This window comes from Polyodon spathula, chromosome 1, assembly GCF_017654505.1.
Source record: "Polyodon spathula isolate WHYD16114869_AA chromosome 1, ASM1765450v1, whole genome shotgun sequence".
Classification (NCBI taxonomy): domain Eukaryota; kingdom Metazoa; phylum Chordata; class Actinopteri; order Acipenseriformes; family Polyodontidae; genus Polyodon; species Polyodon spathula.
Window position 1 is genome coordinate 6852641 of NC_054534.1, and position 15532 is coordinate 6868172.

The following is a 15532-nucleotide window of genomic DNA, read 5'->3' on the forward strand; positions in this document are numbered from 1 at the left end:
TGGAGCAGATAAAAAAGAAATCTGTCAGCATGACTATACCTGCGGTAAGATAACCACTTTCTCTGCAGTATTCAGAGTCATATTATTGCCTTGTGCATCAAACATCATGGTGGTCTCTTAAATACAGTATAAACTTCTAATATGTGTACCACAGATACACAGTGACTAGAGTGCTGTAATTATTCCACGAAATAAGCACAGCACTCTGTGAAGAACTATTCTGTTTATATAACAAGTACAACGTATGGTAAAGAAAGCATGTTTAAACCTCAATTAAACAGCTAAATTCAGAGAAACTATTAGATGAAACTTAGCAATGCAGTAGGATTTGAAACTGTGCAGTTCTGCAATCCTATATACTGCTGTTGGATTTGAATCAATGCAATGGAGATTTCAAAACAAGATAAGGATATACAGTAGTGTTGATTGAGAAAACATTATGCCTCAACACTTGCTATCTATTTTGGATTAATTGGTAATATCAGCCACTAAGCAAATATATATATATATATATATATATATATATATATATATATATATATATATATATATATATATATATATATATATATATATATATTATGCATATTAGTGTTGCAAAACAGAATGTACTTTTCATTAGTTAATGTACAGAACTGACTGACATGGATGGGGATATGCAGCCATGACCAAAGGTGTTTCATCACCTAGAATTTTAGGATTGAGACATAATTATAAAAAAAAAAAACCAGAAAACTATATAAACATAATTTTGATCTTTTATTTACCATCATGTAATCAAAGCAACTACAAAATGATATCTCAAAAGTCTACCAGAACCATAACAGTAATACAGTATTTCACGTTAGATTTTGAAATGTCAATTTTGTTTGTTCATTATATGGAAAACTACAAAGCGGTATGTAATTCAGTATATCTATAGGGTGATATAAAACTTTTGGCCATAGCTGTACAGTAACCACAAACATATTATCATAAAATAAGTTTTGTACTGTCAGCCTCTTCAGATGTTTTGTGATGTTAGTCTTTCAGGCAGTGTTTTTGTTTCTGAACAATTCAACCTTGTACATTTATTCTGAAGTTTCAGATCACACCACTAATAGCTCTTAACAATTTTGTGACAATTTTGAAGGTCCTTTTCCCAAAACTGCTATCATTCCTGTGCTCATGGTTAGTCATAGCATAGTCACATAATAGAGGTATTTCAAGCCTGTAAGAATGACACTGAGGTGCAATAATAAATAGAGAAAAATAGTTCTTTGTACACTTAGACAAAACAATAGCATGACTCAGGCAGGTGACTGAGACATTGTGCTAAAAGAATCATTAAAAAAATAGCTTTTGATACATTTCACAAAATATTGTACAATTTAAACGTGTACAAACCAAGGTTATTGTTTCGATTTGAAGCTTTTTTTTTTATATTGTACCTCACTACAATAATAGAAATGCAGGTTTCTTCTGCCTTTTCACTCATGACCAACATGACCCACATAGTCTGCAAATCTACATTCAATAAACCTTCTTCACACTTACCACTACCTATCATATACTGGATATTCTCAAGAGAAAACAGCGTTGATTTAGTTTTTATAGTCATCTTCATATTTGCTTTTTTAATTTTTTTTATTTTCATATGTAGTATTCAATTAGTACGGTTTACAATGAACTACATTATTGTTATTAAATAATGTGAAAATCTTAGCAAGGTCTTACACTGGTGGTTAAACAGGTAGTATTTTAATTGAATTTCCTGTTCAAAAGTTTAACCCTTTACAGACTGTGCGTGGAAAGCCTGTAAACACAAACTGTGTTGATGTTGTTGCTTGAACTCTTCAAATGTTGCTGTGTGTTTTACTGCAATGGGGTCAGGTATGGCCCTGTTGTGCATGACAACACAGGAAATTAATTCAGTAAAGAAAACCAATATCTCCCATGGGCCCCGTTGCGTATGAAGTTGAAAAGCAGTTTAAAATAATGAGTTTATTTCTCCTATATAAATCCAAATTCTTGTTGTTAATGATGTGGCTTGCACAACTAGTGAAATCACTGTAAAGATTAGGGGGCTGACATGGCAGTTTAAAGCCTGGGTCTGAAAGTCCAACTCTTCCGAAGAAGTAAAAGCAACATAGTTTTTAAAGCTGGGGTGCCCAACCCCGGTCCTGACGGGCTGATGTCCTCCTGGCTTTTGTTCCAACTGTCTACTAAATTACTTAATTGGACCAATCAAGCACTTTAGAAGCTTTTAAGTGACAGGTGGAACAAAAGCCAGGAGGACATCAGCCCTCCAGGACCAGGGTTGGGCACCCCTGGTTTAAAACTATACTTACTGGGAGTTTAGTTGAAGCTATAATTCCAAAAAGAGACTACTTTTCCTGACAGGCTGTAGTGGGAATATGCCAATCAGAAGAGGAGCGCACCATGATGGTAACAAGGTTGGGTTTGATGCTGAAACTAGCCCTGCCTTTGCATTAGTAAATTATTTTCCTGTCACTTATTCCGAGTGGCAGGGGTCATGGATGAGAACAAACTGCTGGAGGAAGAGAAAGTGCTTCTCAAACAGGGAGAGCTAGTGTGGCTCTTGCTCATTGTGGAAGGGAAATGCATAGTACAGTCTGAGCTGTTACACTCCCCCAGGAATGTATGGCATAATGGTAATGGTTTGCAACTTCTGTTCTCTTTTTAGCCCCAGCCCCCCTCGGTCAGTCCTCACAGTGCATCAGAGTTTTTTTTTTTTTAAACAAATTTACAGAGTTTATTTTAGCTTGCTTGTAAGGTTTGCTGTAAGTCTGTATTAACATATCACTTAATGGATCTGCACTCTGAAAAGCTTATCGTATTAAGTCCCCAGGAACAGACTGGGATGAGTCACTGTGATGTGAAAACTGCTCAAAAAGCAGACACACAACTAAGAGATACTTCTGTAGGGTTACCTCTTACAATAAGAGCTGTAGACACATGACTAAGACATGCCTATGTAGGGTTACCTCTTACAGTACCTGGTTGTGTTCTGCAAGAACAGCTTGCTCAAACTTTGTGCTCCACTGTTTTTTGTTTTTTTTAAATGGTAACCAAGGCTGCCAGAACTAACTGAAACACAAACGTATGTCAGCAAGGAACATAAAGCACAATATCCCAGTCACAGCTGTAAAATAATGTATCATGAAAAAGGAGATCACCAAGACAAATATCCAAAAAAAAAAAAAAAAATCTGGAGAATAGCATATATTTCTTTTGGTATTCCTAAATCCGTATCAAGTTTCACAATTAGATAAGCGTGTCTATAGATACTTTCAAGTGTAACGTAAGTATATGTTTGCAGACTGAGGGACAGACACCTCTTTAGTGCTGAAAAAAATCAGTTGGGTAGGTGTTTCTCTAGACAGGTAAAAAACTTAGTTGTACTCCTGTATTAACACAGGCATTATGAAAATAAATGTCAATTAGAAGAAGTAGAATTTAGTCATGATTTTTCATTGTCTTTTTTAGGGGCCCCTGTAGCATAAATAAAAAAAAAAAATCTCCTTTCACTTTTCAGGACACCATGTAGCCCAAGTGGTCACTTGAGTGTTTGAAGGGGCTGCTATGGCTCCTGTGCTTGGATTTAACATCCTGCTCTAGATACCTAACAAATCAGTCATTCCCAATGCAAACTCAAACACAGCATCTGACCTGCACTTCCACATACCCGGCTGGATAGATGCTGGTATTATCAGTATCATTTCATCATTAGTATCATGTCATATTTTATTTTTAATGGCCTTGTGCATCTACTTGTTTCCCTAATATTTCCTGTGGCAGGCTGGCGAGTGGATAGAGGCCCAGAGACAGACTGCAGTTCAAAAAAATATACTTTTATAATAAACACAAAAATAAAAGGGCCAAAACAAAGGGACTGAAACACAAATAAAGCAAGACCAAAAGCAAAACTTACAAAATAAAGATTTCTAGGCTGGGCAATGCCTTCACTGGATGTAGAATTCACAAAACCAACAAACCAAAACCCACCAACCTGCTTCCTCAGCTCCCTCCTCCTAATGCGAAGCAGAGGCCTCCTTTTACGTCAGGTGGCTGGGTGCTGATTGATCATTAATTAAGCTAATCATCTAATCAACCCCAGCCACCTGAACACAATGAACCCAGGCAGGTAGGGGAATTTAACCCCATCCCTGCCAATTTCTAAAGGGCAGAGCTGTGCTCTGCCACAGTTCCACATAAAGTTGAGTGCTTAACCTAATTATAAATTACATATCAGAAATCAACCAATCACAGTGCAGAATTTGCCATGATTCCAATAGCTCTTATCCTGTGTAGAGATGTCATCCCATGCATAAAACACCACACCCAATTCCAATATTCAAACATCTAAACAAACAAAACACACATATACCTGGTACCTTTAATAAATAATTCCACACATTACAGAAATAGAAAAGCAAGAAAGCAAATCACTACGACCTGAACAAGGTCAAAGACATTTAATCCTTTAATGTTACCAGTGCAAGTTTCTCCGGCTGAACTTCTAGACAATGATTCATCTGACCTAAATTATTACTTTTTCGAACCAATAAAAGAAAAAGGAAACAAATAAATTGGTTAATTTCAAATATATCAATTGCAACTTGTATTGAGAACCCATCAATGAAGGGAGTGTACAGACACTAGTATGCTGATAATGACAAACTTCAGTTTTTTACATCACCCAAACAGTGATCTTACAGCAAAGTTTTATTTTGCAGGTTGTACAATGACTGTCGCAGGTCTGCGGTTGGAATGTCAGTTTGCAGGTCTGACCTGCGAAATGCAGGTCCCTTGGGTGGTCTGTAAAATCAGCCCTTGTACGGAAAAGAGCTTTCTATTTCTTTGACTCATCACTCTTTTGGATTTGCTGTAAACAATAAAATAAAAGAAAGCAAGCTAGATGATGGAGCTTTAGAGCCCCGAAAATACGACTCCCTCAATTTATTTTTTCTTTTCTGGCAACAACCCTCTTAGATACTCAGTGGAGTAATTATCATTTGAATTTTCAAGTCAGGGCTTGGCTGCAGACTTAATTTATAATACACTCTTGACAGCCGAGGCCTGTTACAAGTGATATTATTGTAGACAAAAAAAAACAAAAAAAAAACTTTAATACATAATTTATCAGTAGATACACCGGCTTGTTATTTATGATTATTGGGGATGGTCTCAAAAACCAGGATGATTTCTGAAGCTCTGCAAATTTCCATAGCCAAGGAATTTCTGATTTGCTGTGAATCCCTTTCAGACCTCTCAATAGACCGGGGGTGGGGGGGAAGGAGATTGAAATGCTCTGGAGATGAGTCCTCTTTATTTTTTTAATGAAAGGCTGTATAATATTTTTTTTTCGCTGTTCGACTGCGGCAGCTGTCAGGGAAAGAGGCTCAGCTCAGCTCTATTATGGGAGAAGCAATACCCCCATCCTATGGCACAGAGATGCACAGAGGGGCCAGAGCTGATTGACAGCTTGTCACCATGACGTCTTATTCCATCTCTGTTATGGAGAAAATGAATGTCACACCAGCAGCCTTATGACTCGTTGTCATCTTGGAACCACTCACCTTTTATCAGAGCTCTAAATAACATTTCAAGCCCATCGTCTCATAGTGGACAATCCGGTCAGGGGACATTAAATCGGATGACTGTGAAATGTCATAATGAAAATGGAATGCTAACAGCCTTTTTTCTTCAACAAGCTCTTCTGGTTTTTTTAGGCAAGTGACAAGGAGAGCAGGGACTGGGTGCCACCACTCCTGCAGAGGTCACCCGGCCAGCCGCCCATTAACGTCCATTAAACAAAACCCACGTCTCGCTTTTAGAGCTCACTTTTTGCCTTTTCTTCTGTGATTGAAATGATAATGAACATCTAATTTTAAAAAAAGATTTGAAAAAACGCCCTGTCATAAATGGTTCAAGTGCCATGTACTGCATACGGGGGTGCCCAAAACTATGGACACCCGTCCTATCATTTACCATGCAAAAATTCTCCAGTTCACATTGAGATTATTACCATTATGAAAATTACTGTTGACTAGTGGGTAAAAAAATCTGAAATGCTGCAGTGAAGCAGTGAAGCAGACTGTCAGTTTGCAGCCAGGTTAGTGTCTTTGTAGCTAGTTTTATACTTCTAAATAGTTTAATACAAGAAATGAAAGAAAAAAAGATTATTGTTATACCCAGCTTGAGAATGTGTTTTGCACAACAGTTCTTAGTGCAATATTGAAACATACAAGTGAATTTAATGCAAAAACGAGAATTTGAGCATTTTGAGCTTTTTTTTTTTAATCTTGTACCCCAGGGTGTTTATTTCAAGATATGTAACATTAAAGATTTAGCAAATGTTTGGGTAAAATGCTGCAGTGGTGCCATACACTTTGGTTTCATTTAAACACTGACAAGTCAAAATAGTGCCATTGTTTAAATCATTAGAGTAAGGCATTTTGCTTACTGAGGCTTGGGTTAAATCATACCAAGCTTATCGAGCTCTGCGGTGTATTCAAAATATATAAAATAACTGACCAGGTATTATTTTAAGTGTTTAAACAATGGTGGTATTTAGATCTGCAAATGACAAAGACATTTCGAGACATTGAAGAAGACTTCTTGTTCATACGCGTGTCGTTGATTTGTAGTTTATTTCAGTATTTCTCTATTCAGCACTTCCGAGAGTTTAATAGTTATGGGTGACAGATCGGCAGATGTTTAGACCAATGGAATAGAAGCCATTGTATTGTTTAAATGTTTATTCTGCTCTAAAGATAATAAAGACAACAGCAATGATATTCAAGAGCATTTCATTCCGGTAACTAACATTTTCATCTCCCTTCCTTTGATTGCATAGCCCGGAACTCCAAAAGCAAGAGGTGAATGAAAATCTGGCATTCAAAAAACTAGTGCGCTCCACAGTATAATGCATGTGCAGCTAATAATGTAAAAAACTCATTTACTAATTCTAAACATGTACTCCAAAGTCAGCAAATTGTTATATAGTGCTTATTTAGGAAAAACAGCCAACAAAACATGTATATCTCCAAGGTTTCAGTTATTTCTGACCATCCACAATTCAAAGACTGCATTTCCACACTGTAATTAATAGACTATGAAAATAGATGTGTAAACACAGGCACAATCAGGTAATATAATGGCACTTACTGCACTTTACAAATTATGAGTTAAAAAACACACCTTGGGGTATACAGAACAATATATTTTAAAGTTTTATTTTTTATTTTTTATAAAACAGTAGTTTATAATTTATGCTTGCTGTATGTGCATTGATGTATGTGTGTGTCTACAGTTTGCAAGCATGTATGTATGCATGTACAGTTCTGTATGTGAGTATGTACAGTATGTATGTATGCATGTACAGTTCTGGATGTATGTGCATTATGTATGTATGCATGTACAGTTCTGGATGTGAGTACGTGCATTATGTATGTATGCATGTACAGTTCTGGATGTGAGTATGTACAGTATGTATGTATGCATGTACAGTTCTGGATGTGAGTATGTACAGTATGTATGTATGCATGTACAGTTCTGGATGTGAGTATGTACAGTATGTATGTATGCATGTAAGATGCAAGATGTTAATTGTTTTCTAAATGTAACATTACTGTTACCCTGCATGGGCACACTGCAGCACATTGCAGCATACTGCAAGATCAGGGCATATTCCCACTAAAACCATTAACATAAATTATAATTCTTGGTACACCTCAGTGCTCCAATCACAACATATTTATTTTTTATTTTGTAACATGAATGTATTATTACTGTAAACGGAAACGTGCCACACCGTGCAGTAAAGTAAGTCACTGTAGAAATCTCTTAAACCCAGCTGCTATTTCTCAAGCAAAACTCTATTATTACAAGAGCTGAGTGAATACTGCAGTTCCAACTGGATGTTTAATTACATTTTGCAGGGCTGGTGATGGGAAAACGGCACGTGTACACAAATGGTTGTGAAAAATACATTATTATTATTATTATTATTATTATTATTATTATTATTATTATTATTATTATTATTATTATTATTATTATCTGCTCCATCTTGCCTCTATTAAACTGATAACGCTACTCGTGTATGGGTTGTACAGGCGTCTGCAGGCAGCTGATTTAGTTAAGATACCAGGAATAAATTTGCTGAAGCACACATCCTGCTAATCTGTTTGAGGAGCATTGTACAGCATTAGCACCAGCACTTCATGTTATCTGCAATGGCTGATAAGGTACATCTTTATTAAATTCACTTATTGAAAGGATGTCAGTCAGGGAACAGAAATATACTAAAAGCGAGAGAAAAAAATTAAGTTTATATTTTATTTTTTTCTAGTCAGACTCTCAGCCTCTGGAAGATGTCGAGAAAAATAAATGTCAGTATCTTGGATGGAGTTTTGTATGGTGAAATAGCTTTCTTTTCATTTTATTTTTTTTAATGCCAGTATTCCCAGTCTGTCAGTTTGTTCCTGGTGTAAGAGCTCCCCTCTCTGAATCTGACAGAAAACTGCATGGTAGGGAAAGGGTACTGCTATACTGCAAGCAAATAAGGATCTGGCTCGGTTATGTAGGTCATGAGTCCGATGCTTGGCCTGTGGAGTATTTTACACTGTTTCTAGATGCAAGATCAAACAGATTTCCCAGCATGACTTTTAACTTAAATTAAGACTGAATTCACTCACAAAGACACACACAAGACCTCAAAATATGCCGCTGATGTTGAGAACTGCAAATGAGCCACACCATGTATATGCATTCGGTCCTAAATCCACGAGGCTGACAGTCAAAACAGAAATGCACACATTATTTTCTGATGCTCTGGGTATATATATATATATATATATATATATATATATATATATATATATATATATATATATATATATATATGATGCAGCATCTGCACACCCTTTGAGAGCCTGCGTTGCTTTACATATTTGTCACCAGAGAAGAAAAGAAACTAGTTCAAAGTTTAGCCAGGAAATTATAATACCAGCCACAATACTTATGCAGTACTTATATAAGTATTACACTATCAAATATCTGTGCTGCTATGGATCTGCATCCCCAGTGAGGGACAATACTGTAAGTAATTTATAAGCTGTGTCATATTGAAGTAGTCAGTTATTACTGCTGGGTAGTATTCTGCTCTGCTTTATTTGACTACATATATACTGTACTTGTGAGTAGCTAGGCAAAGCCGTAGCATTACTTTTTGAAAAGTTATATTTATACATGAGGGGGAACAGTCATATTGAATTATCAGCGGGTTACTGCGCAATAGACAGCTGCCCTCCTTGTGGACAGCAAATGGCGAGGGGGCTAAGAGAGCCAAATATCGACCTACAGTAGGACTACTGTCTTTTCACAAGCCAGTCGAAATTCATTCGGCTCAAGTTCCAGTTCAAAAGAACTTGTCAACCACTCTCGTCTCCCATTCAGCATCCTAAACTCCCCGGCGCAGACAGAGAATTCAGAAACACAGGCTCTGAACTGACTTTAAAAAGAGGTCACGTCAGCATCCTCAGCCTGTCTGTCAGACAAGCCAGCCCCGTCACCAGCAGACCACAGCCGACATCTCTGTTCACTTGGGTGGGCTCTGCTTTCTCAGCGATGCATGAATACAGATTCACAGAGCTGCTGTGGGCTTGTGTGTGCATCTCTTTGAAAATCTGTTTATGATGAAAACATGTAACAAATATGATGGAATTAAATCCCTGCAGTGTGTGCTTGCTGCATGCAGGCTATAACCACTAGGGGGCATAGATGAGACTAGCCTAGAGTCCATGTACATGTGCAGTCAGTAGAAACCTGTGATACAAAGAGCATGATGCAATGTATTCATATTCAGTTATATCACCACTGTTTGTGTTATTGTGTGCATTTTAAAATGTTGTCAAAGGGAAAGATTGCAACCTGATTACTGCGCAGGAGGTAATAGGCTGAAGTCACTGCCTTAGCTTGAGTTACTCCTTCACCACAAGTAGCTAGCTGAGTGTGAACAACACTTGACTTGGGAACGCAGCTGGTGTGGTTTAACAAGAACCGGAAACTAAAACATTTCACTGAAGTTACAACACTAGAAATAAACAACTTGAGGGAATGTCTGACTTCTCAATGGTCAGAAAATAAAACTAGTAAAACCTGGAATAGCTCAAACTGATATGCAATAGGAGTTTTACTGTATTCCCATCTCCAAGTCCAGTACTATAAAAAAACGAGAGATGAATTCTGCGAATAAATGCTACGTACGTATCTGCTGACGATCTCCTGCCGCTCCCTGGAGTCTTCAAGGATGTTGACGGACAGGTCAGAGATGCTGATCGTGGCCGAGGCTGTCAGAGTGACCAGCAGCACCAAGAGCCCTTCCCCTTCCTCCAAGCACAGCTCCAGTTTGTGTGTGTGCTCTTTACTCAGGGCCGACAGGTCGATCTGGCACCTGCAAACACACACAAACGCAGACACTACATTTACAAGGATTGCACCAAGACAAACACATTCAACAACATCGTTATCTCAGTGGCAGCGTTTAGATCCGACACAGTTCATAGCAACTGCACTGAATCTATGAGGTTTTATTTTATAGCCGACAATAAATAATGCTCTTACAATTTGTATTTACTACTGTATGTGTAACACTAAGAAAAAAAAAAAGGCTGCGAAATTCAGCATAGAGAAATTGAGTTTGACAAAAATTACCCAGTCGCTTTAACACTCCTCACTTATAATGTGACAAGCTTGCGTTCTGTCACTTTCGCTCAGCTAAATACCTTACAATCTCCTTTAATGAAAATGTCAATTGATTTTGAAGAGGAAGATAATGCATTGACCGCAGGGCCAGCGAGCCCAGATAAAGGTGGCAGACTCAAATAAAAGGGCCATTAAAAGACAGGAAATAGCCAATCACTAGAACAAATGTGGCCTTGTACACCCAGTGGTGTTGGATCAAGAGCAGAGCCATTATTGCCTGGTGAAATCCGTTGAAATTAAACTTGCACGCTGGGTACTGAAGCTGACAGGTTGTAAGCTGCAGTTAGCCAGCCCACTACTGATGCTTATGGCATAATGGTTTATTGTTTTATTCCTGCTTAGTTTGCATCAATAATATGATCATAATATGATGGCTTAGGAAACGACATAGACAGCAGAGAGCCGCAAAGACAAAGTGTATTTACAAAGAACTGCAACTTAGATTCTTAGAAAGAGCACCTGTTCGAAACCTGCGTCCCAGATCATGAGCCAAATAAGCATGCTCTCAGTACACTGGCAAAATGAAATAATAGTAAGTAATTGTACTGAAGTGTAGGGTTTGGACTAGCATTGTTTGCAGTAGGGTTTGGGCTAGCGTTGTGTGCAGTAGGGTTAGGGTTAACATTCTGTGCATTAGGGTTAGGGTTAGGGTTCTGTGTAGTAGGGTTAGGGTTCTGTGCAGGTTAGGGTTTCTGAATTAGGGTTTGGGTTCTGTGCAGGTTAGGGTTTCTGAATTAGGGTTTGGGAGCAAGGTACGTTAATAACAAATTTGACCCTGTATTCAAAGCTCTCTCATGTCCTCACAGAAGTTCTGTAAAGGGAGCTCTAGTGTTCTTGCAGCCGTGCAATGTCTTAAAGCTGTTCTGGAATAGAACTTTGACGCAGTGTTTTCATAAACACAGATAACCCTGAACTGGAGATGCAGGGAGCTGCCCTGCTCCACAACAGCATTCTTAAAGTAGGTTCTGAAAAGACAATTTTTACACTACCCCTTTAAAGGAACGCTGGGTTCAAATACACCAACACATTCCAGCTGATTTACAATCCCATGTAGCCTTCTATTATTCAACATCATATGTTCTGATTTGTAGGATAATTGTTTGTGGATCTGCACACAACCTGTTTGACTTTTAATATACCCTGTGTGCTGATGAGAATGAAGGACCCTGCCAATACACATAAACTCACATAACGTCAAAAACAAATGTCTTTTCTTCAGACAAAGGCAGCAGGGCCCCAGGTGTAAATCTTTCTGCAATGGAGTGTGAAAAACCTAGAGTGGAGGAAGATTACGTGACACAAGATCCCATTTGTCTTCAGAGCACATAGAGACAAGTACTATAGGTGTATGGCAGCACTCAGTCTTGACAATTCATTGCCAGTGTCAAGCTGCCGGTTCAAACAGATTACAGCTCTGCATAAAAGTGCAACAATTACGACAATTTATCAGTCCCTTCTCACAGAGGTGGCACGGTGAGCAACTGTCTGCAAGAGTGCAGAGGATAGCTGAGTTAATAGATTCTTCATTTAAAACATTTTACATTTGAAATAAAATGTATTCTTTGTTTTTTTTTCCATTTTTTAATATTTATCTGAAGGTATAGAAATTTACAATACAGGGCAAGAGAAAAAAAGGTGTTATTTATTTATTCATTCAGTCATTTATTTACTTGGAGCCACCCATGGCCAAGTAAATACATAAATACATAAATAAAGCCAACTATACAGGCAACAATGTCTTGCTTCCATATGCCACTGGGCCCAAAATGAAATCAGACACCATTGGGCAGTAACGATGTACATGTACACCAGCTACAGTATTAAACAAATAATAATAATAATAATAATAATAATAATAATAATAATAATAATAATAATAATTTTTATTATTAGGTTTGATAAAAAGAAAAATGTATATTTCACTGAATATGGCCATATTGATAGAAAAATGTAAATTAATAAAATAACGGAGAGCTGCAGTGCCCTTGTCGTGGTGAAACCTGGCCCCCTCTGGCTAAGCAGAGAGTAACCTGATGCAGAGCTCCACAACTTCCAGCCATTGGTGTCTTTGAAGTTACTGTTCAGCACAAACTGATCCACCACACAAATTAAAACTGATGCAGAATCCAGGGTCCAGACAGACACTGACAAACTATAACATCAGGTTTATGTACCAACGCATATCTTAAAGGTGCAGTACATCAAATCACTTTACTTGCCATTTAAAACTTCATTTGAATTGTTATGCCTTTACTGTGTATTGTTTTTTTGTTATTCCTGAAGGGTACAATACAATATATACGGTCCGAACAAAGGACATGGGTCTATAAGATGGAAATGTTACCTCCAAGTTACAGCCAAAAAATGTACTATTAACTATGGATGTTGTTTCACCTTTAAGGACTCTGAGGCTACCTTGGCTGAAATTAACTTGTCTATTGCCACACTCTTCTTTTTTTTCCATGTGAATTGAATCCTATGCAGGCTGCTTGTGCAAAGTTGTCAGTTTTAAGGTAATTTTTTGTTGTTGTTTGGCATTATGAGATGTGATAAAGATGACAATATTGTTTAAAGATGGTCTTATAAAATGTCAATGCGCGTTCTCTTAGCAGAGATGTTTAACCGTGATGAACAGCACACACCTTCCCATAAAGTCGTCTCTTTTGGCAGCGTCCTTATCCCACACGGTGATATCAATCACACCCCCTCGCTCTTCATAGAGATGGAAATCAAACTGCTCCCTCCATTGTGGGTTCAGTGTCTTAGACATCACCTGCAAACAGATAAATACATTGAAAACACGCTTATATTTACATGACAGAAGACAAGACATTGTTTTATAAAAAATCTCATTTAAAAGGATGACTTTTAGAAACTTTTTACTGAAAAAAAAGCATCTCAATTATTTTAAGGCTGCTCTCTTATATATTTCATATCCAGCAAATGTCAATCATTACACACTGTGAACTGGTCTTAAGGAACTAGGTATCTACTCTTTGGTGTTAAACTTGTAGTTAATCAAATACCTTGAACAAGTTAAAAGCATTTTGAGTAGAAGAATTTGGGAAATTGTAATTATAAAGACATATGAAGCACATTGTTGTACTTTTAAATTTGTAGACGTTTCCGAACTGCACTGGTCAGTGATGATATTAATAGCACTATCTTTCACAAACGCTCAGTAATGTATTGTAAACCTGAGGGATGCACTTGCACGAAGCCTGTGGGAGTGGTTTACCTTGCTCTTGTATTTCTGGTGTCCCAGTCTGAACTTGACGTAAGGATCGCTCAGCCCGTTGTTGTCCATGGGCTTGAGATCCCGGCCTTCGATCAGACTGAGGCTTACAATGCCTCTCCACAGCTGAGCTTTTCTGTGCAGGTCCACAAGTCGCAGGCTCTGGCTTTGCTGCTTCAATACACAAACCATTATTAAAAAACATTAAAAACAAGAAAAAACACCCAACCGGTACATCTACGAGTGTAGTCTGGTCTGAAGAGATTAATTGCAAAGGAGAATAAGGAGGGTCACATTTTCATCAGCCCCAAGTGATAATTCACATCCCCACTGGAATGGGGAATAAGTACCCAATACACCTTCAGGGAGAGTGTTGTCATTGCGTTTAACACATTGAATACAGAGACTATAAAGAAGCATCTTAAATGAAAGAGCTTTTATACTTAATGACTTACCTTTTTAGTAAAAATGTTCATGTCTAATATGGGAGATTTTGGAGACACTAAATGTGTGCATGAAGCAGAATGCTTTACTCAGTAAATTAAGTATTTCAGAGTAGAGTGACCTATGCAGAAATCAGAAGCTGCTTGACATAAAGAAACATTTTTCAACGGTTTAATATAATAAAAGCATACAGTATCACCTGGCGCTGGATCTCTTTAGTAAACACTAAAGCACTGTTATATTATATATATATATATATATATATATATATATATATATATATATATATATATATATATATATATATATATATATATATATATATATAGATAGATAGATATAGATAGATAGATAGATAGATAGATCTGATGGCCATTTGTAACCATTACTACTTAAGATGTTAGTAAGGCAAGCAATATTTGTTTGCTGTGAATGTTCCTCATATTTTTATTGATTTCCTATTATTACCAGTCAATTAAGCATGAAAAGAAATATTCTGCTTAAAGGCAGTGGTGACTTAATTAGCTGTTCATGCAATTCCCACCTTGCATTCTTCTCACCCCAGTGCAGAGCTTCAAAGCAGTTGTTATTCCTACTCTTTTTGTGTATCATACTGCTTGGATCTGCGTTGACAGGTTTTGTTTGTTTGTTTTGCTTTTCCAAACTATTTTAGAGAACCCTAGGATAAAACAAGGTGCTTTTCATGAGTACCAAGAAAGCCTTTTTTTAGCACGTTTTAGAAGAGATATATATCTGTAAACCTGACCATGAATGTGGAACACTGCAGCTAGAAGTTACTATCTGAATATGTATCTAATTAAAAACTAATCTTTAACATGCAACTTATTGAGTTGTGCAGTACTTTCGTCGATTATCAGGTGAGTCTCATAATTTCAGTCTTTCATAGACTTTTGAGATCATAAAAATAATTTGACATGCATTTACTTCTTACTAAATTGTATCTTTGACAAATACATCCTTGCTACACAAAACACTGATACATAAATTCTTATAGTACCAGTAATATTCTGTATGTCAAAAAAAAACAAGCACGTGCAAAAGATGAATGGTCTTGGGTTT

The 15532-nt window shown here is 37.2% G+C and overlaps 1 protein-coding gene across 13 annotated transcripts in view; it reads right to left on the minus strand.

The window, feature by feature from the left end:
- Window positions 1-15532, minus strand: part of LOC121313120 (multiple C2 and transmembrane domain-containing protein 1-like) — a 151023-nt gene that overhangs the window by 63144 nt on the left and 72347 nt on the right. For 11 of the 13 annotated variants that reach the window (XM_041245318.1, XM_041245336.1, XM_041245355.1 and 8 more), the window contains 3 exons: window positions 14012-14182; window positions 13416-13546; window positions 10276-10462 (listed from right to left, as the gene is read on the minus strand). In XM_041245318.1, the coding sequence (XP_041101252.1) occupies window positions 10276-10462; window positions 13416-13546; window positions 14012-14182 (489 nt within the window). The remainder of the gene's footprint in view (window positions 1-10275; window positions 10463-13415; window positions 13547-14011; window positions 14183-15532) is intronic. The other 2 variants (XM_041245327.1, XM_041245420.1) reach the window with 1 other exon arrangement.